Raw genomic sequence first — 22,285 nt, 5'->3', positions numbered from 1 at the left:
GCAACTATGGTTTTATTTAAGGTCCAATCCTGGTATTCGTTTGGTGTAAAAATAAGAAAGTATCTCCTGGGCAGCCAGTTGTGAAATTTGAGCGTACCATTTCCTGAATATAAACTTGCAACTATTCAGCCTTTATAATGTAGCCAGTTTGCTTTGTGTAATAGTAATATTTTCTGTTTTTAAATTCAGAACTTGTTTGCAGCTTTCTCTTGTTGTAGGTGTTGCAATAAGTTATCCTTTATAGATGATGTAAGTTTCCTTCTTTATTCTGAAATGTGAGGCCATCTCCATACAGGCCTTTGACGGCCTTTGGAGGAGTGGAAGGTAAAATCTTGGCACTAAGTAGGATGGAGTGTTGGTTCTATAGCTGCGTTTACACTAAGTGCAATTTCCTCGCAATTTCCTCCCTCACCCCCTCGCTGCGAGCCGGAGCTCAGTTGGTTTTTGTCCGCTCATCAAACGGTTTCGCTCATCGAATTTCGCTCAGTGTAAACGTGGTCCCCATAGTTGCACGAGAGATGTATCAAGAACAGTGCTTGCAGCTCATCAAGCTCTACAAAAATCGAGATTTTATGTGGAATCTGAAAAACAAAAACTATTTCAATTGAAATAAAAGAGAAGATGCATGGAAGGAAATTAATTCTCAGCTAAACTTTCTTATTTCTATAAATACTGCAAACTTGTGTACGAATCACCAATTGCTAAGAAACGCATTGTGACCGCCAACCTTTCTCTCACTGTTACTGCATCTCTGAATGTCATGTCTTTTTTTTTTTTTCCAACTTTTTGACTGATCAGTGAAACGAGTTGTTCAAAATCTTGAGTACTCACAGGGACGGAGTTCTTAATTGTGTCGTCATTGGGTTCCTGTACCATTTCTCTCATAAGGTTGTTTCCATATTGGCTACTTCCAAGGAATAATTGTTTGCTCCAACATCCTCAAGGGCACTGATTTTTCTTCTCCCCTTTTTTTGATCAGAAATGACATTGATATGATTTCACCGGGCGAGTTGGCCGTGCGCGTAGAGGCGTGCGGCTGTGAGCTTGCATCCGGGAGATAGTAGGTTCGAATCCCACTATCGGCAGCCCTGAAAATGGTTTTCCGTGGTTTCCCATTTTCACACCAGGCAAATGCTGGGGCTGTACCTTAATTAAGGCCACGGCCGCTTCCTTCCAACTCCTAGGCCTTTCCTATCCCATCGTCGCCATAAGACCTAACTGTGTCGGTGCGACGTAAAGCCCGTAGCAAAAAAAAAAAAAAAGATATGATTTCAAACGCGGCTGCAGCAGCTCGAGGGACAAAACAAGTTTCCGTGTTGGCTGCAAAACCAGAACTGAAGCTTTCAGGCTTGTCGAAGGTGGCTCGCCCCACTCGCGCTATTTTTAGTTCTGAATTGCGCTCTGTTTTGGGTAGTGCAAAATTTCACTCGAAGCGAGTAAGTTTAGCCCAAGCGACTTTCGCAATTGAGTTTTGCTAGTGTAAACGCAGCTTAAGACTGGCTGCCTATGCTGCCCTCCCAGGAATTTACCTGGTACTCATTTCTGGTGTAGGTTGAGTGAACCTGAGGGCCATGTGCTGTTCCAGAACTGGAAATCTATTTCCTAAACTTTTTTTGACTTCCTTTTCGGGAATGGAATCCATGTCCTTCCGGATGAAGCGAGCACGCTTATAGCGCCTTGGCTAGGCAGCCCCACCTCTTTTAATATACTGGCCATATGCTTTTCTTATGCTGTCACTTTTATCTTTTTATTTTCACTCTGGTTGTGCCTGCTGCTTTTGCTCTTATACCAACAATATTTAATTTTGCAGATAGTTAATAATGAGTGGAGAACAGATTTCTATGCAAGTACAAATATATTTATGAAACTAAAATTAATCATATTTTGTATTATCTTAATGAATCATGGTGTGTGGAGTTGAAAAATGCTGGTTTTTCCCCTCCCCCCATATTTCTCCATATTTTGGAGTTAAGCACATCTTTTCCATATTCTTAGTCATTAAAATGAATATAGTCCACATTTTGGCTAAAAAGTATTAAATTCTAGTAAATTAACAGTCCCCTCAATAATGGAGAAACAAATTAACATTTTATATTTAAGCATTTAATATTTTAACTTGTGTGCAACTCAACACTCAACAGTGTGGCAGTTGTTTCCCGATTATTCCATAATTCAGGCATTCCCTTTCATTGCTTCGTACCTCCATCCAGTTCACTACACGTACAGTGTGTTCAGCTGTATATTGATTTCATTGAAGACATTAACATTTTTTCAATATGGCTGAAGTAGCACAGTCAACCAGTTTAAAATTAAAATTAAGTATCAGAATTTAAAGGTGATTTTTTATCAAGTGACACTAAAGTATTATTTTGTAATTTGTGTCAGTGAACAGTGATATCTGCTCAGAGGTTCCTGGTGGAACAACACATTTCAATCAGTTAACATCAGGCTAACAAACAAGGAAATTCCAAGGAGTGACAGTTGTTTCTGACACAACCAACAACTTTCAAGTGTAACATCCGAATCAAACACAGACCTTCGCCATGCTCTCATCTCTGGTAACATCCCTCTCTTCAAACTGAATAATCTGTCCTTCAGCAGACTCCTTGAGAAATATACCAAACAAACTATCCTGGATGAGTCAACATTCAGAAAAACTTATTTTTCAACTATGTACGATCAAACTGTTGAGAAGATAAGACAAAAGGACATAATAATTGGTTTGTTAAGTGATTATTGTACTGTAAACAGATTCTTTTACACTGTGATGTTCTAGAAAAGTGCAATAATGAAGCTGAAGCTATAGCAAAACTGTTCAATGAAGCCATGGGTATTCTGTAGCCCTAGGGCGTTAAGTATGATAAAGTGTTCATTTTTTATTAGTGATGCCGCACTTTATATGATAAAGGCTGGAGAAGCGTTGTATATTCTATGATGACTCATTTCACTTGTTTATCACATGCCTTTCTTCGTGTGGCAGAGGTGGTAAGAGGCAGTTACCCCAAAGTAAATTTTGTTCATTTTCTCAGTGAAAAATGTTTTTCTCAAAAACCACAGAAGTGTTAATTTTTGAAAGAAATGTACCTAGAAATTCTGTTGCTACCCAAGCCAATTCTTATGAGGTGGGGTACATGGCTGCAAGCGGTTGAATATTATACTGAATATATAGACTGTTAAGAATGTTGTGCATACCATGGACTCTAAAGATCCAGCCTCAACTAAAGCTGCGGAAACAGTTGTCTGTGACATAAGTGCGAGGAATTACTTAAATTATGTTCAGTATAATTTTTCATAAGTCCGAGATGAAGTGAGAATAAGAGACTCCCTACTACAGAGGATACAGAAAGCAAGACTGAAGTGGTTTGGCCATGTAAGAAGGATGAGTGCAAGCAGGACTACAGGAAGAGAATATGAAAGAGAAGTAAAAGGAAAATGACCAGTGGGCAGACCCAGAGAAAAATGGACCAATCTGGTGAAGAAAGATGTCAAGGAGAGAGGACAAGATTGGGAAAAGATTACGAGAGAACAGTGGTTTATGGATAGACAAAGATGGAGTGGTCTTATACACCACACCCGGGCAACTGGAGATGGTCAACGATGATGATGATGCATTTTTTTGCATCACAAAAGCACTCAAAAGACTCCATAAACTTGTATCTGTCATTTTCTGAATGTTTTAGAATTGTGAGTAATACTGTGGAAAAACTGAATCCTGGAAGACGTAAAGTTGCAGATATAGCAAAAATTAAGATGGACGTCATCCTTTCAAAGAACCCTGGATATGAAGAAATGGGAAAGGTTGGTACAATGTTGTGTGGAGATTTAAGTGTGAAGTTAACATTGGACTTAGCCGCAATAGACATTGTGAATTTCAAACATGCCTCCATTACTACTTCTGATGTTGAATCTGGCCTCAGATACAATAGAAGGTTCCACTTACCAGCACTTTAAAACATTTTGTAATTCATTGTTTTGGTAACAGAGCATAAATGATCATGTGTTCTTCGAGGTTCATATTATAATGTGAAGTGCAACATTATGTTTCATATAGGGCTACTTTGTTTAGCTTCATTGAACTTTAATATTGAATATAAATTATAGCTTTTTGTAACTTGAAGTCCATAAAGACTGTGATTCCTTATTTCAGTAAAAAATAACTAAATATATATTTACGTATTTCATAAATTATTTGTACAGTTCCCAGATAATGAGCTACAAGAAGATTTAAAAGATATGATTTATTGGAAACTCTGTGCACCGAGCTCTATAGCTGCAGTTGCTTAAGTGCGGCCAGTGTCCAGTATTCGGGAGATAGTAGGTTCGAACCCCACTGTCGGCAGCCCTGAAAATGGTTTTCCGTGGTTTCCCATTTTCACACCAGGCAAATGCTGGGGCTGTACCTTAATTAAGGCCGCTTCCTTCCCACTCCTGTCCCATTGTCGCCATAAGACCTATCTGTGTCAGTGCAACGTAAAGCAAAAAAAAAAAAAGAAACTCTGTGCATGTTTGCTGTTCTGTTCGTTTGAGGATTCGTGGTATTTTCAAAACAATAGGATATTTTTACAGGAGTTGGTTTGCTTTAAATATTGTAAGTCATGTAATTATTGCAGGAAAGTCCAGCTCCATGGCTAAATGCTGGCCTTTGGTCACAGGAGTCCCAGGTTCGATTCCCGCCAGGGTCGGGAATTTGAACCATAATTGGGCAATTCCTCTGGCACAAGGGCTAAATGTTTCACCTATTCAATACTGTTAGTTGTAACCTTAAAAAAGTTACATATATTTGTTGAAAATAGTTTCGGTCTTACCAGAGACCATCATCAGTCAAAATCAAAGTTTAGGCAAGACATGAATATAGATAAAATTTATGAAGCAAGCATGAAATAAAGATTTGAGAAACACTCATCACAATCTCATGTCCTTTGCAAGCTCACAGCTTTCCTCCAATTTGAAGACTGCACCTCACAGAAGACCAGGTGAAACACTAACATACCAGCACTTGAGGAATCTTCTAGAACTAATCTGAGCTGAAACAAGTATGAACAGAATGAAGTTGATGGGAAAGTGTTGAGATGTTCATTTGTTCAAATTTTATCTATATTCATGTCTTGCCTAAATTTTGATTTTGACTGATGATAGTCTCTGGTAAGTCCAAAACTAGTTTCAACAAATATACTGTATGTAACTTTAAGGTTACAACAAATAGTATTGAATACGTGGAAACTTTTAGCTTTTGTTTTACACTATATTGCTCTTCAATGTGGATTAATATGAAATTTATTATCTATGATTACGGGCGTCAAATCGAAAGATCTCCATCTGGCGATTTAATTGCAGGAAAGATCTCAGGAGCTCTCAAATATGGACTGTGGGATGGTGACCATGAGCTTTTAGCTGAGTCTGACATTGTTTCCACTTTCTTGTGTCAGCTTTCCTATTTGACCTTCCTTGGTCAACTCTTGTTCTCTTCCAACCCTGACAGTATTAGGCTTAGGAGTTTTGGGGAGTCTTTCATTTTCACGCCATTTATGGCCCTCACTTTCTTTAGCTGATACCCTATTTCTTTGTGGGGTCATACCACTTCCATTTCTTCCTCTGATTAGTGTTAAGAGAGAGTGGTTGCCTTGAAAAGAATCTCCACCTCAGCTTTCATTGCAGGAAACAATGACCCAAGATATGGAGGAAATAAGATCATGAATAACTCACTTCATGACAAATATGTCACATTTGGGTTGTTCCATTTTGACTCCACAGTAAAAGAAAAGTATACAATTAGTCCACCTTCAGTCACATTTTGACTTGGTTGACTCTTGTTTCTTTGTTCCCTTTAAGACATATTTTGTGTATTGGCTAAGGTGGAGTACTCTTATAATAATAATAATAATAATAATAATAATAATAATAATAATAATAATAATAATAATAATAATAATAATAATAATAATAATAATAATAATAATAATAACATAAATTCAACTAATATCACCCACCCTAATAATAATAATAATAATAATAATAATAATATATGATTGCATTGTTGGATGCACTTGAGAACGGTTGGCTGTTGAGAGAGCTCTTATATTATTGTAGTGATAAAGTAGTTAAAACTATTGAAATAGCTTAATTGTGTGTATTTGTGATTCATTTAGTGCTATTTATGTAGTGGTGTTTAGTGCTTGTTGGTAGAAATTGGGAGTTGTGATATTTATTTAAATTTTATAACAAGTAATTCAGTTGGTCTTCAGTAAATTACGTTTTTTAGGTTAAGTAGGCTAGCTAGGTGTACATTGTTTCGAATTTAGGTTTAGGAAATACTTTAGGTAATAATATTCACTTTAAACATATTTGTAAATATCTGTAGATTTGTTGGTATAATGCTTACAAAGGCAGATTATCATAAGGAATAGTATCGTAACTTACGCCGAAACTTCTCCGGTATTTCGTATAGATATCCGTTCAAACTATCGCGAAGGTAATAATTTACTACATTAAAAAACACGATACGCCTGTAAACTTCCATTTAAAAAGAAGTTAAAGAGATTACACGGTAATAGTTAACAGTCATATTGTTATTGATTATTGTCGCTCTTCATATTCAAATATTGCATTGTTGGCTAAGTTGTAAACAAAGGGTGTATAAAGTGGTGTAGACAAATAAAAATAAATAAAAGTAAGCTGATCTTGTATTCCAACCATTTGTAGTTCTGAGTAGGTAGTTAAAGTATCCGTGATTTATATTTCGCTCCCTCGATTTTTCAGTATTTATGAGCAGTTAGCTAATAATAATAAAGTTCATATATCGCAGTAATTGCAGTTCAACCCTGTGAAAGGGTTTGTGGGTAATTTCATGAAATTCTACTCAGCGATGTTGATTTGGAAGGCAGACTGACAGATTTCATATAATTTTTATATGTAGAGATAAAACTATGAAATAAAAGTATATTAGATGCTAATTTTCACAGAATATTGTTTGTTATATCCTGTTCATTACATTTTCTTCTATATTTTCAGGTAATGTACTGTTCTGAAAGTTGCCGTAAGGAATCTTGGGAGAAAGGCCATTGTATTGATTGTCATATTCTGCCTGTACTCCTAAAACTTGATATTCCAAAAATGGCACATCTTGCTGTACAGATTGTTATTTTGGCATCTGCCTGTGGAAGGAAACTGATAGAATTGTACAATCATATAAGGGAACTTGAAGATAAACCCCTAGAAGATAATAAACTCATGGGTTTTGATAAAAATGGCTTTTATAAATCTGATGATTATGCCCCTATATATTATTTAATTGCAAACACTGAAAAGCGAAATCTTGGAGACTTGTTTAAGAGGGCAGCTCTTGCTGCTTGTCTCTTGGATTGTCTTGAGAAATGGAGCAAGTTCTTCACAGATGCTGCTAAGAACAACTTTCCTGAGATTAAAGGAATGGTTGGTGGTTTGTTGTTGAGGCACCTCCAAAACTTACCATGCAATGCCCACGAAGTATCAAATTACATCCAGGAGATTGCAGATGACGGGAAAATGACATCAAGGAGTTTGGAGATTGGTGCTGCAGCCTATGCAACATTGAGTCTCGTAAACCACTCCTGTGATCCCAATGTAACGAGAACAAGTCACGTGGGAGATATTGCTGTGCTGCAAGCTGTACGGCCCATCAAGGCTGGAGAAGAGGTAATGAAGATTAATTCATATTATTAAATCCCTTGTGCACATTTGTCTGTGTTTGTGCGGGCTAAAATTGGGAAACCACCAAATGTATTTTGATATGTTTCTCACTGTTGTAAGGAGTTTTTATCGAGAAAGGTTTAGATGTATGAAACATTAATCAGTGACAAAAGGGAGCCGATCTGTGATGCATACCTGCCAACCCTTCCAATTTACCCAGAAACTTTCCGTTTTTTAATCGTCTTCCGGTTCTCCTATTTATTTTCACTTCTTCCTATTTTTGACCAATATAACCTCCAGTACGGTCAGTACTCTTCCCCTTGTGTGCTTGTGTAATTTATGCAACCTCTGTGCTGTTCAGCAGGGAATTTGGGATGGCATTCATTCTACAAGCCAGAGAAGCTAGTGCACACTAGCGACTTTGTTAATCGGGATGAAAGAGTGAGTTTGTTATTGTGTAGTTCGTGTGCTCATTTCTGTGCATAGTTTTGTTGGAGTTGTAGGTCATGTGTTTTTTCTTGTGGTTTTGTGCTTTTTGCCCTGTCAAAGTCATATGTTAATAATGTATGAGACATATTAATCTGTTTTGTATGTAGTAGTTTCGTGTATTTCAGCACATTTGTGTTCATTCTTAGTTCATAATTTTAATGACTTGAATGTATTTCAGAGAGTTGTGTTGGTGACAGTTTTTGGTATTTTCTCTTCACATTATGACTACAAGACATAACAGATGTGATCTCCAAGTGTTCAGGAATACCTATAAAAAAGAATTTCCGTTCATTTTACAGTCTAATAAAGGAAACTATTATGCATTTTGTTCGGTGTGATATAAATATCTCACATGGAGGGAACATTGATATTGTAGCTCACAGTATCACACAAAAATGCAAAGATAGTGCTAGCTGTCTTGAGAGGATTGTAGGCAGGAAGGAAAATGATGCAGTCACTCGAGCAGAATGTTTGTTCACAGCTTTCATTGTCGAACACCAAGCTCGATAGCTGCAGTTGCTTAAGTGCGGCCAGTATCCAGTAATCAGGAGATAGTGGGTTCGAACCCCACTGTCGGCAGCCCTGAAGATGGTTTTCCATGGTTTCCCATTTTCACACCATGCAAATGCTGGGGCTGTACCTTAATTAATGCCACGGCCGCTTCCTTCCCATTCCTAGGCCTTCCCTATCACATTGTCTCCATAAGACCTATCTGTGTCGGTGCAACATAAAAAGTAAATAAAAAAAGCATTGTTGAACATAACCTTGCATTGTCTTGTTCTCTTCACGCAGGACCATTGTTCAGAAAGATGTTCTGAGTTTCAGACATTGTGAAGAAGTATGCGTGTACTAGAACTAAAACCCCTGCCATATTAATGAAATGGCCCGTGATGTAGATAGTAAGGTGATTCAAACTTTAAAGACTGAACCTTTTGCGATTTCAACTGATGGGAGCAATGATAAAGATTGTAAGCTCTATCCTGTCTTCATCTCGTTTTTCAACAAAGAAATGAAAGAGATTGAAAATTGTTTGCTATCCATGGAAAATTTGGAAGACAGCTCTACTGGTGTTAATATTGCTAATTTGTTCCTGGATGTTCTGAAAAGATATCTCAATAATAATTAAACTTATGTTTTAATTGTCCACCTGCTCAATACTATATTATGCAATGTTTACATTACATTTTAAATCTTAGTTGGAACTAGTTTCGGCCTTGGCTGGCCATCATCAGCATAATATGAAACTGTGCAAATACATTTAATGACTAAAACAAATGCACAAACACAAATGACATTAAAAGGTAATAAAACGATGAACTATGCGGACAACAAGTAAACTATGAAATTAAAATAAGACTCTAAAGTCCTTGGATGTGTTGCATCACGTTAATATGTTGGTGCTTTTTATTAAAATATCTTGAAAAATACTGATGGTGATTGTCAAAAATAGCATACGAAGATATGATCAATAGCTGGCAGTTCATAGAATGCATTTGGTAGAAATTCGCAATTCAATGCAGTGTCCATGAAGTTGACCTAAATAAATGATATTCAAAATTAATGAACTAAAAGGAGAGAGAGTGCTAATCAAATGGCATAAGTTATATGAGACTTACTTTACGTTATGGCGTGTGGTGCGTCGCCTACTTTGTGCCTCACTAACAGGGAGGTGTTGAGGTCATGAGATTCAAAGGGAACACAGAAAGGGCAGGGAAAGGAAGGGGTTTAAGGCGGGGCCGAAGGATGTGGGAAAACGGGTGGCTGCTGAGGGAAGGTGCTGTGAATAGAATGAAAAATTGAATTATGACTGTTTGGTTTGAAGTTAGTAAAAATAGGAATTAAAAGGTTATACAGGATATTTGGCCCTTCAGAAATGTCATTAAGATTATAATTTGGGTTGAAATATTGATCTATATGTATGAAGCAGCTTTCTGTAATCTTAAGGAGGGGTCCTTTGTTCATGACTTTGAGAATTTCATATCTTGTTTTATGTCTGTGAATTTGTGATTATAGTCGTGCATATGCTGTCTCATGGCCGAAAATCTATTGTATTTCAGGGCATTAACGTGTTTTGAGTATCTTATATTAAAGCTCCTTCCACTCGGTCCAGCGTAAGAAAAATTACAACTGTTGCATTTAATTCTGTACACCCCTGACTTCGAAAAACTATTGAACTTGTTTATGGATGTGGCATTGTGTAAGATTTCTGCATTCCTATTATTGGTTTTGAAAACCACTTTTACATCATGCTTTTTTATAAATTTCTTTGTTGAACGTAAAGGTAGAAAAAGAGGAGTTGGTTTGTTTATGTTTTCAAAGTAGTTAAGGGGCGATATTTATATTTATTGATTATTCTTTCAGTAAAGAAACTGTTGTATCCATTAGATTTAGCAATCTTAACGAATAGTGTTCAACTCGTTTTTGAGGTCCCTTTTTGACTGGAATATTGAAGGCTCAGTACACCATGCTGTTGTATACTGCTCGTTTGTGAATTTGAGGGTGTGAAGAGTCTTGACGGATTGTAGTGACTGTTTGGGTAGGTTTCCTTAAAATCTTATGTCTTAAGTGGTCTGAGTGCCTGATAATAGTTAAATTTAAAAAAATAATTTTGTCCAATTTTGGATTCAAGTGTGAATTTTATATGCGGATCAGTGTTATTTAGATTAATGAGAGTGGTAGCAGCATCTGTTATGCTCTCATTCATAATTACTATTGTGTCATCTACATATCTTACCCAGGAAAGGATGCTGTCAAATTTATTATTATTATCAACTTTGATATGTTCCAAAAAATCCAAGTAAATCTCAGCGAAGATACCTGAGGCTGGCGATTCCATAGCCAAACCTTCTTGTTGATAAATGACGTTATCAAAAGTGAAATAATTGTTGTTTGTAACTAATTTGAGGATAGACATAAAATCCTGTATTTCTAATATACTTAGGCCACTGTATTTGCTTAAATTGTTTTGAATGATGGGATATTCTTTGGAAATTTGTATACTAGGATACATGTTTACAATATCGAATGAATGAAGAGAATGATTGGATTGAATATTAAACTTTTAAAATTTATTGATCAATTCTTTAGCGTAACTAAAGCCAATGATATAGATGTTGATTCCCACAGGGAATAATGGACCATTTACATTGGTATAATAAAGCCAATGTTCGGTGGTGGCATGAAGACGAAGATAGTCTAAAATTGTGTACTGTACAAGAAAGGCATTAGTATGATTTTACAAAGCAATTTTTAAGCCCGATTTAAATTTTTTGAAGGAAAAAGTGATGTCATCTTAGATTTGGAGAAATATGGTACTATAAATTTTTTTAGAATGAAAATATTTTGTTAAGAATGAAGCCATACTTTTCAGTGTCAACTTAGTTAAATGTAACAACAACTTTTCAGTCTGTCAAACACACAGCAATTTCTATATAAATTATAACACTATAAACATACCTATAAAAAATACACACTAATATACAAAGAATGACATGTTTTGTTCTACAAGAACATCCTCAGATTCTATCAAATCACTTAAAACATGCGTATATGTGTACAGTATTGTTTACATTGCGTAAATTTGTCAACGATAGAGAGTTTAGTGATAATATGAACCAGTATTGACAAAATTTTCAGTTTACATAGTGTACTATTCAGACTGTTTGAATGCAGTAAGTGGGATAGAAATATGCAAAACTGCACCTTTCAAGTAGTGCATCACAGGTTAAGATCCATTGAGTAGGTACAGCTGAGGAATTTTTAAAATTCACTGAAATTGCCAGGTTTCTGGGAACAAGTACAAAGCATGGACCTGGTCCTAAGAGTGTTAAGATATAAAAAGGCACAGTTTTCTAGAAAATCATTAGAGTTATGAAGAAAATATATATGAGCATTTATAAAATAAATTTACTTCTAAATCTTGTGTGTATGTTCTTTTTGTTTGTAAGACTAACAGTGTTTAGTTTTCTTCAGATAAAGGATGTGCCAAAACACAGAAAAGCATTTTTCCTAGCACACTGTTAGAATTAGGAAGAAAATGGTTGTAAAATTTTTGTCGAAGAAATATGGTCCGATTAGGTAGTCGCCCAAGATCCCACACCAGACATTTACTCCCTACTGCACTTGAAATGCATCATGTCTTACACAATGGGGTTTCTCTGTGCATGTGCATATTGTGCCAATTCATAGTGCCACTGGAAATACTTTTGATGCTCGAGTAACGTTTTGCTAGTGGGCATTACGCAGTTGTGACCCATGATGCAGCCTTGTTTTCTTCATATTTTTGATTTCTGAAAGTTGGCTGATATGGTGATGATTAAGAAGTCAAAGATAAAACTAGCATCCAGGCCACTTTTTTTTTTGGCTTTTTTTAAAATTACGATTTCACAACTGTGGCGAAAAAAGCACGGAGAATTGGGTGAGTTAACTTGGAAAGAAGGAAAATATAGAATGGTCAGTGTTCATTGTATAGATTGCACTTAAAATTAGACCCAGAGCTCAATAATCAAACTCTTGTTAATTATCCAGTGGCAAACAAAGGTATTGAATAATAGAAAGTATTATCTAAAGAAATTTAGGAGAAGTACCAGTATCAGCTGCGTGAAATCATAGTGAAAGGAATACTGATCTGTTTTTGTGCCAGATTGCTTTAATGGCCATGAAAGACTCAATTTCTATACTAAGAAACAATCTTTATGGGCATAGTTGAAGTGACCGTAAGAAACCTCCTTAAATGAAAGAGAGAAGAAAAGTGGTAGGCTGAGTTATGCACGTGCAGTGCCTCTTGTTTATTTTAATTAGAAATGATAAACAAGTTGAAATTTTTACATTGTTTTATTCTTTCATTTATATTTTCATTTGCACATATTTTTAGCACTTATCAAAATTTTGTTGATCAAAGTTGAATGATGTGAGATGTAAGAGATGTGTGATTTCTGGTATCATTTGATTTGTCATTTGTTTTTATAAGAGGCCAGCACTGCAGGCTCACGTTTGTGACACCCCCTTGGCCGTCTCATTCGTTCCCCAGATGTACTTTCTATTTTATTCAATCCCATATTGAAACTATAGTTCTGTTAAAACAATTTACATGTTCTGACAGCTCGTAACATCATAGTTTCAGATAGCAGTTACTATGGTAACCAGTACATGTGTCCCGTTTAAGCCAATCCCAGGTAGTTGTATGCTTTCGCTTTCCCTACCCTCTCTGTCTAAAAGCCCTCTGAAGTGGCTGCTCCAAGTTCTGCGTTGCCAATTAGTATAACTTAACACATGGCCTTGGTTAACAGTGTCTGCTTTTGAGTGATACTATTATCTGTTTTATGTGTTTTTGAAACTGGCTAAACATTTATAGAGCAACTGTGTTTTAGTTAATAAATAAGTGTATCATTATCAGTACTGTGTATACCATTTTAGTGTATTGTACATGTTAGTATCTTGTAGTATAGCATAATTTTTAACTTAATCCTTGTTATTTATTGAACCACTCATTAAGGTGGGTGGGCTTCGATTTTTGGATTTTGGGACAAAACATGTGAGATTTTAGAAATTAAGAATCACATCCTGTGGTTAGAATATAATTATTAGCCTTTTTCTGCTTTGGATTTCAACTGTCTGATTTTACTTCTTTGTCCAAAGAAAGACATGCTATTAGATATTTCTCCCATCATCACCAGATTTGAACCCAGAATATTGAGCAGGCCAGTCTAATTATTATTGGCAATGATGTCAATGGATATTTCTGTGATAATATAGATACAGATACTGTTTTCAAATGTAACATTCTGCTGCTGAAATCTGCCTAAAAATTGAAACTAATCATCCCGAGATGGAGTGATAGAAGCCTGGAAGGGAAGGAAGAGTATGTCTTTAAGATATTTGAGTTGATAATATTACTGCTTTCTTGTCAGGTCAGAATATATTCTGCTACCGTATGCGACAGTAGACGGTACTACCTGCGACTGTCTGGCCAAGGGTTTCGCGGCCGATACCAAACCAGGCAAACTAAGGGAAGGCCAATAGTTGCGAGCAGATGAGTTTTCCCTTAGAAGGTTGGATGAGTCCTTTGTGTGGGAAATAACACATAAATTCATCAGCTGCTGCTTTGCAGTGAGGCAGGGGACTGCCAAAGGCTAAGGGAGACCACCCTGAAAAAAAATCCTCTAGTACTTTAGGCTTAGCAAGACAGTACAGGAGTACAATGCAGTTACTTTCAAAATTAAAACGAGCTTCGGAAAGAAACATATTCTCTATGTCGACAATACTTCAAGTACTCTTGGAACTAATGATGGCGTCATGTCCGATGTTCATTCAAGATGCACGAGAAGAACCAATCATAGAAATAAGCTTTGGATTGGAACCTTAAATGTTATGACTCTTAACAGGAAAATGCAATGAAATCACGGATTTAATGAACCGTAGACATATTCACATCCTAGGGCTAAGTGAAACCAAATGGAAAGATTGCAACACAAGAATGTTAGACGATGGATATAAATTATACTGGAGAAGTAATCCTGCAGTGGCGAGGAATTGGTGGAGTTGGTTTTATACTCCATAAAGACATTGATAGTGTAACAGACATCTCATTCAGCCATGAGAGATTAATCAAAGCTAAAATATGCCTAAATGGAGAAACTCAAACTGTGATGCAAGTTTATGCTCCCCAGCAGGGTTGTAGTGACAAAAAACTAGGGAAAAACTACAGGACATCATTGATGAAGAGAACATCATGATAATTGGGGATTTTAGTGCTCAGGTAAGAACTGATAGGTCAGGTTATGAAGGAATTATTGGTCTATATGGATTTGGTAATAGAACTGAGGAGGGTGAACTTTTGCTTGATCTATGTACACAAAACCGACTTCTGGTGAAGAACTCATGGTTTCAGAAATGGGATAGCCACAAGATAACAAGATACACCCGGGATGGTCAGTATAGATCTGTGATAGACCTTATCATCACAGATAGGTCAAGTGGAGAAAAGGTGCATGATGTAAAAGTAATACCTAGTGAGAGCTTTGATAGTGACCATAGACTCCTCATTGCAGATTTAAGAGTCACCAAACCTATTATTAAAGTAAACAAGAAGAAAAGAACACGAATTAAAGACTGGAAAGTGAAAGATCTGGAAGTCAAATAGCAGTTTCAAGAGGAAATCAGAGCTAAAATACCAATAACAGACACAAAGAAAGGTAATGAAGAATGGAATGATTTTAAGACAAGTCTGGTTGATAGCACAGATAAAATATGTGGAAGAACAAGCAGAAGAGTTGGAGAGAAAAGAACATCTTGGTGGAATGATAAAGTGAAAGAAGCCATAATGAAAAGGAATAAAGCCAAAAAAGCTCTTGATGTGGCTAAATCTGACAGAATCAACAGCGAATGAAGAGAGAACAATAGAAGAGATGGTGAAAGAATATAGATACAGGAAGTTAGAAGTCAAGAGAATTGTACGGGAAGAAAAAGAGAAAAGTTGGGAAGAATTTACAACTAAACTGGAAGAAGACAGTAAAGGGAATGTAAAAATTATACATGGAATAGTAAAGAATAAAAGATCAGATAAAGAAGCAATTACAGCGCTGGAGACAGCAGATGTGAATATAGTTCGCAATATGGAAGATAACAGAGATACAATGGGACAGTATTTTGACAAGCTTCTAATTGGCTGTAAAAAGATCTCTATTGAGGATGTAGGAGAGAAAACAATAGAGGAAGATATCCCAATTACATGGACAGAAGGAGCAAACTCTCCATAAGATGAGAAGTGGTAAGTCGGCAGGAGCTGATGAAGTTACAGCTGACATTAAAGCTGCTGGTCCACCAGGAATACAGTGGCTTTATAAAGTTCTCAGAACAATATGTAAGGATAACAAAATACCTGAAGATTGGACAAAAGCGATGATAGTTCCTATCTTTAAGAAAGGGAGTAGAAAAGAAAAGTGAAAATTACAGAGGCATTACCCTCCTATCACATGGCCTTAAAATTATGGAGAACATTGAAGCCAGAGTAAGGGGTATACTAGAGCCTATCTTAGAAGTGGAACAACATGGCTTTAGGGCTGGAAGAAACACAACAGACCTGATATTTGCTTTGAGGATGTTGGCATAGAAACACTGGGAAAGAGGAAAAGACCTAATTATTGTGGTTATGGCTCTTGAAAAGGCATATGATAATGTTCCTAGATCAACTACTTGGAAAAGTTTTAGCAAACTTTGTGTACCAGAGTAACTTATTAGGAAGATCCAAATGCTATATACTATTTGCAAAAGCTGTGTCAGTATTGGAGATGGTCACTCTGAATGGTTCAATACAACCAAAGGAGTACAACAGGGTAGTGCCTTATCACTTCTTCTATTCATAGTAGTTATGGATACCATTTTAAAGGAACTAAAAGGGAAATCTAATAAAGATCTTCAGGCTCTGATGTTTGCAGATGATGTGGAAATATGGGATGAAATGGAGGAGGGGGTGCAAAATAATCTGAATGCATGGTGTCAGAAGTTTGATGATTATGGAATGAAATTGAACCCATCAAAAACAGTAGCATTGAAATTCAGCGGACATAATACAGAATGCAACATAAAACTTCAGGCACCGAGCTCGATAGCTGCAGTCGCTTAAGTGCGGCCAGTATCCAGTATTCGGGAGATAGTAGGTTCGAACCCCACTGTCGGCAGCCCTGAAAATGGTTTTCCGTGGTTTCCCATTTTCACACCAGGCAAATGCTGGGGCTGTACCTTAATTAAGGCCACGGCCGCTTCCTTCCCACTCCTAGCCCTTTCCTGCCCCATCGTCGCCATAAGACCTATTTGTGTCGGTGCGACGTTAAGCAACTAGCAAAAAAAAAAAAAAAACTACAGGACCACCAAGTTGAAGTAGTACACCAATTCAGATATTTAGGAAGCATAATGGCTAGTAATAATAGAGCTGAGATTGAAATAACAGAGTAACCAAAGGCTCTAACTTTTACAGTATCATTAAGACACCTACTGTGGGATGGGAAGGTCCCACAAGGTCCTGTACAAGTCATATTTCGTTCCCATCCTTACATGTTCTCTGGAAACCTACACACTAACATCAGGGGATTGTAGTAGGATTCAGGCATGTGAAATGAAATTTCTTAGAATTGCCCTCCAAAAGACACTACTCCAAAAGACACGTGAAAAATGATGAGATCCGATCTACCCTAGGTCTAAATGAATTGATGGGGGAAAACTTAGGTCATCTAGACTTAAATGGTTTGGGCATGTTAAATGACTGAATAGCACAAGGTTACCATGTGCTTATTTGGAAAAGAGAATAACTGGTAGAAGACCAGCTGGAAGACCAAGAAGAAGATGAATGGACCAACTGAGGGAAGACGTGGAGAGAAGAGGATGGAATTGGGAATCTGTCATGGACAACAAAATCTTTTTGAATAGGCAACTTTGGAAGACGCTCGTTTTCAAACACCCTACCTGGCTCGCTGGAAGGGCAAACCAATGATGATGATGATGATGATGATGATGATGATGATGATGAATATTACTGCTGAGCCACCTTGTAATAATAGTAACAATATTTAATATTTCACTAATGCTGTTGGGGATATCACTTGTAAATAAAATACTGAATCACTTCACTTCGTTACGGCTGGCAATTTTTTAAATTATTACTTACCACAATCCAGTACAAAGAGATTACAGATTCAAGTACACATATTCCCCGATAGAGTGTGTATGAGTCCTTTACTATGAATCTCCAACATCCTCTCCACCTTGGTCTATCTCGAGTGGGATGACCAGCTGGACAGGCCGTGTCACGTGGTTTCCGTCCTAGGTGCGAAGAATAACCATTCTAGTTCTCCCGTCAAGTCCTTCGCGTAATTCTTCGACCCGTGCTTTAGTCCACATGTGTCTTGGGCACGTATCCTCTTGTAGTAAAACTACGTCACCGACCCTGATTCTTGAGCCGTGGTCTCGGGGCTGGCGAACTTTGTGAAAATTCCGTTATAGTAGCAAATACTCTTCAAATCAAAAATCAAAATCTCTTTATTTGCAAATGAGGTGTCTACCTCGGTGGCAAATGGTACACTAAAATACATTATTGTCAAGCACTAAATATTAAATTAACAAGAGAAGAAAATTTTTCCTATAATACAATATTATACAATTTACGCTAACAATGTTTTCTATTAACACACAGCTCATCCTTAATAAATTTATATTGTTTACAAAATTCTAATTATAATATCTCCTGTACTACTTACAAATATAGTCAACTGATATACAGTATGTGGAATTGCTTCAAATGTTACTATAAAACTGGTATAACATTAATTTTTACATTGCATTTATTTATTTACTTTTTTTTTTTTACCCGTTCTGGATCCTAAGTAGCATAACGACCTGCTGCGTCTTAACCAGAGCCCCTTTTGCCACCACTTTTCAGAGTTCCTGAAGGGCCTTCACAGCTACCGTAGCGGTCCCAGGGCCCTCGAAGTCCCCACTGTACTTCACCCCTACAGGCAGTCTCCTACTTTGGCTGTCCAAACTCCTTAGACCAGGGGATGGAATTAATTTATTCACACACATTTTTTTATTTACAATAACCTGCACCGGTCGAATGCCCTCTAACACTTCATTTATTTTCTCTGTTGCTGTTTATTCTCTTCTTGAATATCTGTACAGATTTTGGAAAAGGATCAAACACTACCCCTGGTAAACTGTTCCACTCCTTCACACCCTTCCCAATGAATGAAAATTTACCCCAATCGCTTCTGCTAAAATTCCTTCTAATTTTATATTTGTGGTCAGTCCTGCCGATATAATTATTTTCCAACTGAAGCCTCTCACGGATATCTCCCCATGCTTCTTCTCCTGTATAGGCTCTATATAATCCTGTAAGTCTAGTTTTCTCCCTTCTCTTACTTAAAGTTTCCCACCCAAGTTCCTTTAACATTTCTGATACACTACTCTTTCTCCTGAAATCCCCTGTTACAAATCTTGCTGCTTTCCTCTGCACACTATCTATTTCTTTTATTAGGTATTCTTGGTGAGGATCCCAAACACTGTTTGCATATTCCAATAATGGACGAACCATACTCAAGTAACTTTTTTCTTTTAATTCTTTGTTGCATCCTTTAAGTAGCCTCATTATGACATGTAATGATCTGTATGCTTTCCCAACAATGTCATCAATATGACCCTTCCAGTGCAAATTACTTTCAAATCTCACACCTAAGTATTTGCACTTGCCTTCTTTTGGGATAACTACCTCATCCAAAGTATATTCAAATTCAGTTTTAAAGCTCCTGTTTGTAAAAGTTGTAACAGTTGATTTGCCTCCATTAACCTTCATATTATTTTCTTCAACCCATTGTTGGATACTTTCAAGGTCCCTTTGTAATTCTGAACAATCCTCAATGTTGTTTATTTCTCTATAAACAATTATGTCATCTGCATACAATCTTATTTTTGATGTTATATTGTTCCCTAAATCATTTGCGTATATTAAGAAAAGTAACGGACCGATTATACTACCCTGTGCAATTCCCTTCCAAACTTTCTCTTCCTGCGATACATTATTCCCTACTTTGACTTTCTGAACCCTTGAATTTAGGAATGATTTTATCCAACGTGTAACCCTTACGTCCAATCCTATTCCCTCCAATTTCTTTAATAATATTCCATGTTCCACTCTATCAAAGGCTTTGGAAAGATCTATGGCTATGCAATCTAATTGGCCTCCTGAATCCAACTGATCTGATATGTCCTGCTGAAATCCCACCAGTTGTGCCTCACAAGAAAATTTCTTTCTAAATCCATACTGGCTCCTCATGAACCAATTTTTATCATCACATATCCCTCTGATGTACTTCGATATTAAACTCTCCAGAATTTTACAAACTATACTGGTCAGGCTGATTGGTCTGTAGTTCTCTGGTTTCCTTTTATCACCCTTTCCTTTATAAATTGGTATTATTATAGATTCCTTCCATTCCTTTGGTATTACACTATTATTTATGACATAGTCAAAGAGAAATTTTAAATAAGGCACTATGTACCACCCCATTGTCTTTAATACCTCCTCTTTACTCCAACGCTTCCAGAAGTTGTCAGTCATTCGTTGGAGTAGTCTGAAGGTTTTAACAAGGTCTCGCCTAGGTGGTTCTAGGCCAGTAGGTATCGTGGTGAGTCGATCGCCAACGCGGAAGTGGGCTGGAGTCAATGCACCACCATTGTCATCATGTTGCGTAAAGGGCCTTGTGTTTAATACGGCTTCTGTGCTGGTCAAAACAGTCCGTAGCCCTTCGTCATCAACAGTGGAACGTCCAAGTATTTTCCGCCGAGATCACTTGGTGAGGGCGATCAGTCTTTCCCACCATCCTCCCCACCAAGCGGCACGTGGGGCAATGAACTTCCATGTAATACCTTGCTGGGCCATATAGTGGTGTGTCCGTGCCGCTGTCAGTTCTCTCCACAAGTGTGTTAACTCTGTGTTCGCTGAATGAAATGTCTGAGCGTTGTCGTTGTAGATCGTGTGTGGTATACCGCGTCAGCCTATAAACTTCTGCAAGGCCTGTAGGAATTTGTCTGTTGACATGTCACTGCACAGTTCCAAATGTAATGCACGCATTGTTGCACAGGTGAATAATGCAATCTAGGCTTTCTTCATGAGGTTGCCAGAAGTAACGTACAGTGGTCCTGCGAAGTCTAGTCCCGTTACTTCGAATGGTCTGCAAGGACGTAGACGATTCAGAGGAAGTGGTGCTTCTAATTCCGCCGGTCTCCTCTGGTGAACAATTTTACACGGAAGGCAAGTGTGTAAGACCTTCTTGATTGTTTGGCGTGCTCGCAAGATCCAGAATTCTGTGCGTAGTTCAGTTAGGATAGCGGGGACACCTAGATGGTGAAGTCTTATGTGAGTTTGTTTTATCAGAAGTTTACAGAAAGCGTGTGAGCCATCCAGAAGTATTGGGTGCTTTTCGTTGCTCGAGATGTCTGCGTGTTGTAGCCGTCGGCCTAGTCAGAGGATACCATGTTGTAGAAATGAATTGTAGCGAAAGATTTTTGACGCTTGTGCTAGTGGAAGATTATTCTTCAGGGCTTGCAGTTCAGAAGCAGAGCATTCCTGTTGAACTTGCTTTATCCAGTATGTTCTTGCTTCTTCCATTTCTGAGGCTGTGAAGTTGTGACAATACTTGGTTTTCTCCTTCAAGCATTTCATGAATCGTAGAATCCATGCAGTAACTCGTAAAAGTTTCCAGTATGTACTAAATCGTGAGGCAGCAAACAATGATTCTGGAGTGGTGGTTGCAAGAACTTGAGTGGTCTTTCTTTCCTCGGGTAGACTCATATTAGTGGGGATGACATCTCTGGGCCATGAGTAGGAAGGTCCATTCAACCACGAAGGTCCGTGCCACCAGGAGTCCAAGGACTCTAGTTGGTGTGCTTGAAGTCCTCTAGAAAGGTGATCAGCTGGGTTGTTGATTCCTGGACAGTGTCTCCACTGACTGGACGTGGTATGAGTCAAAATTTCAGTCACTCGGTTACAGACAAATGTCTTCCAGCGGTTGGGATTACTTCTTATCCACCCTAGTGTGACTGTAGAATCACTCCATAACGTGGCAGAGATGGATGTTACTCCAGTGGCTTCTTAAAAATAATGTAGAAGTCGGGATCCGACCAAGGCTGCTAACAATTCTAGCCTGGGAAGGGTCACTTTCTTTACAGGAGACAGTCTGGCCTTGCTGCAGACTAAACGAACAGTGTAAGCGTCGTTGACAAGTGACCGGACGTACAATGCGGCGCCGTGTGCTCTTTCGGAGGCGTCGCAAAACACGTGCAGTGATAAATCTGTGCCGGAATTCGAAATGGCAATCCATCGTGGTATCCGGATTGGAGAGAGGTACTGTAGGTGTGAGAGCCAATCGTTCCATCGATGTGCAAGATTAGGTGGTAAAATTTCTTCCCATGCCAGTCCTTGGCACCAAGTGTCTTGGAAAAGGATTTTGGCAGTGATCGACACGGGTGAAAATAGTCCAAGTGGGTCGTACAAGTGTGTGGTGGCTTTCAGTAACTGTCGTTTAGTTGCTGGCTGTGTGGATAGTTTTGCAGTGATGTCACCTGGGGTTGTAAAGAGTCGGTC

The 22,285-nt window shown here is 37.7% G+C and overlaps 1 protein-coding gene across 1 annotated transcript in view; it reads left to right on the top strand.

Moving 5' to 3' along the window:
• Positions 1–22,285, top strand: part of LOC136858696 (SET and MYND domain-containing protein 4) — a 73,224-nt gene that overhangs the window by 38,704 nt on the left and 12,235 nt on the right. The window contains exon 4 of the mRNA XM_067138431.2: positions 7,009–7,671. Coding sequence (XP_066994532.2) covers positions 7,009–7,671 — 663 coding nt within the window. The remainder of the gene's footprint in view (positions 1–7,008; positions 7,672–22,285) is intronic.

The sequence above is a fragment of the Anabrus simplex genome, chromosome 1, assembly GCF_040414725.1.
Source record: "Anabrus simplex isolate iqAnaSimp1 chromosome 1, ASM4041472v1, whole genome shotgun sequence".
Taxonomy (NCBI): domain Eukaryota; kingdom Metazoa; phylum Arthropoda; class Insecta; order Orthoptera; family Tettigoniidae; genus Anabrus; species Anabrus simplex.
Note: the sequence above shows the minus strand (reverse complement) of the source record. Positions and strands in the feature narration are given on the sequence as shown.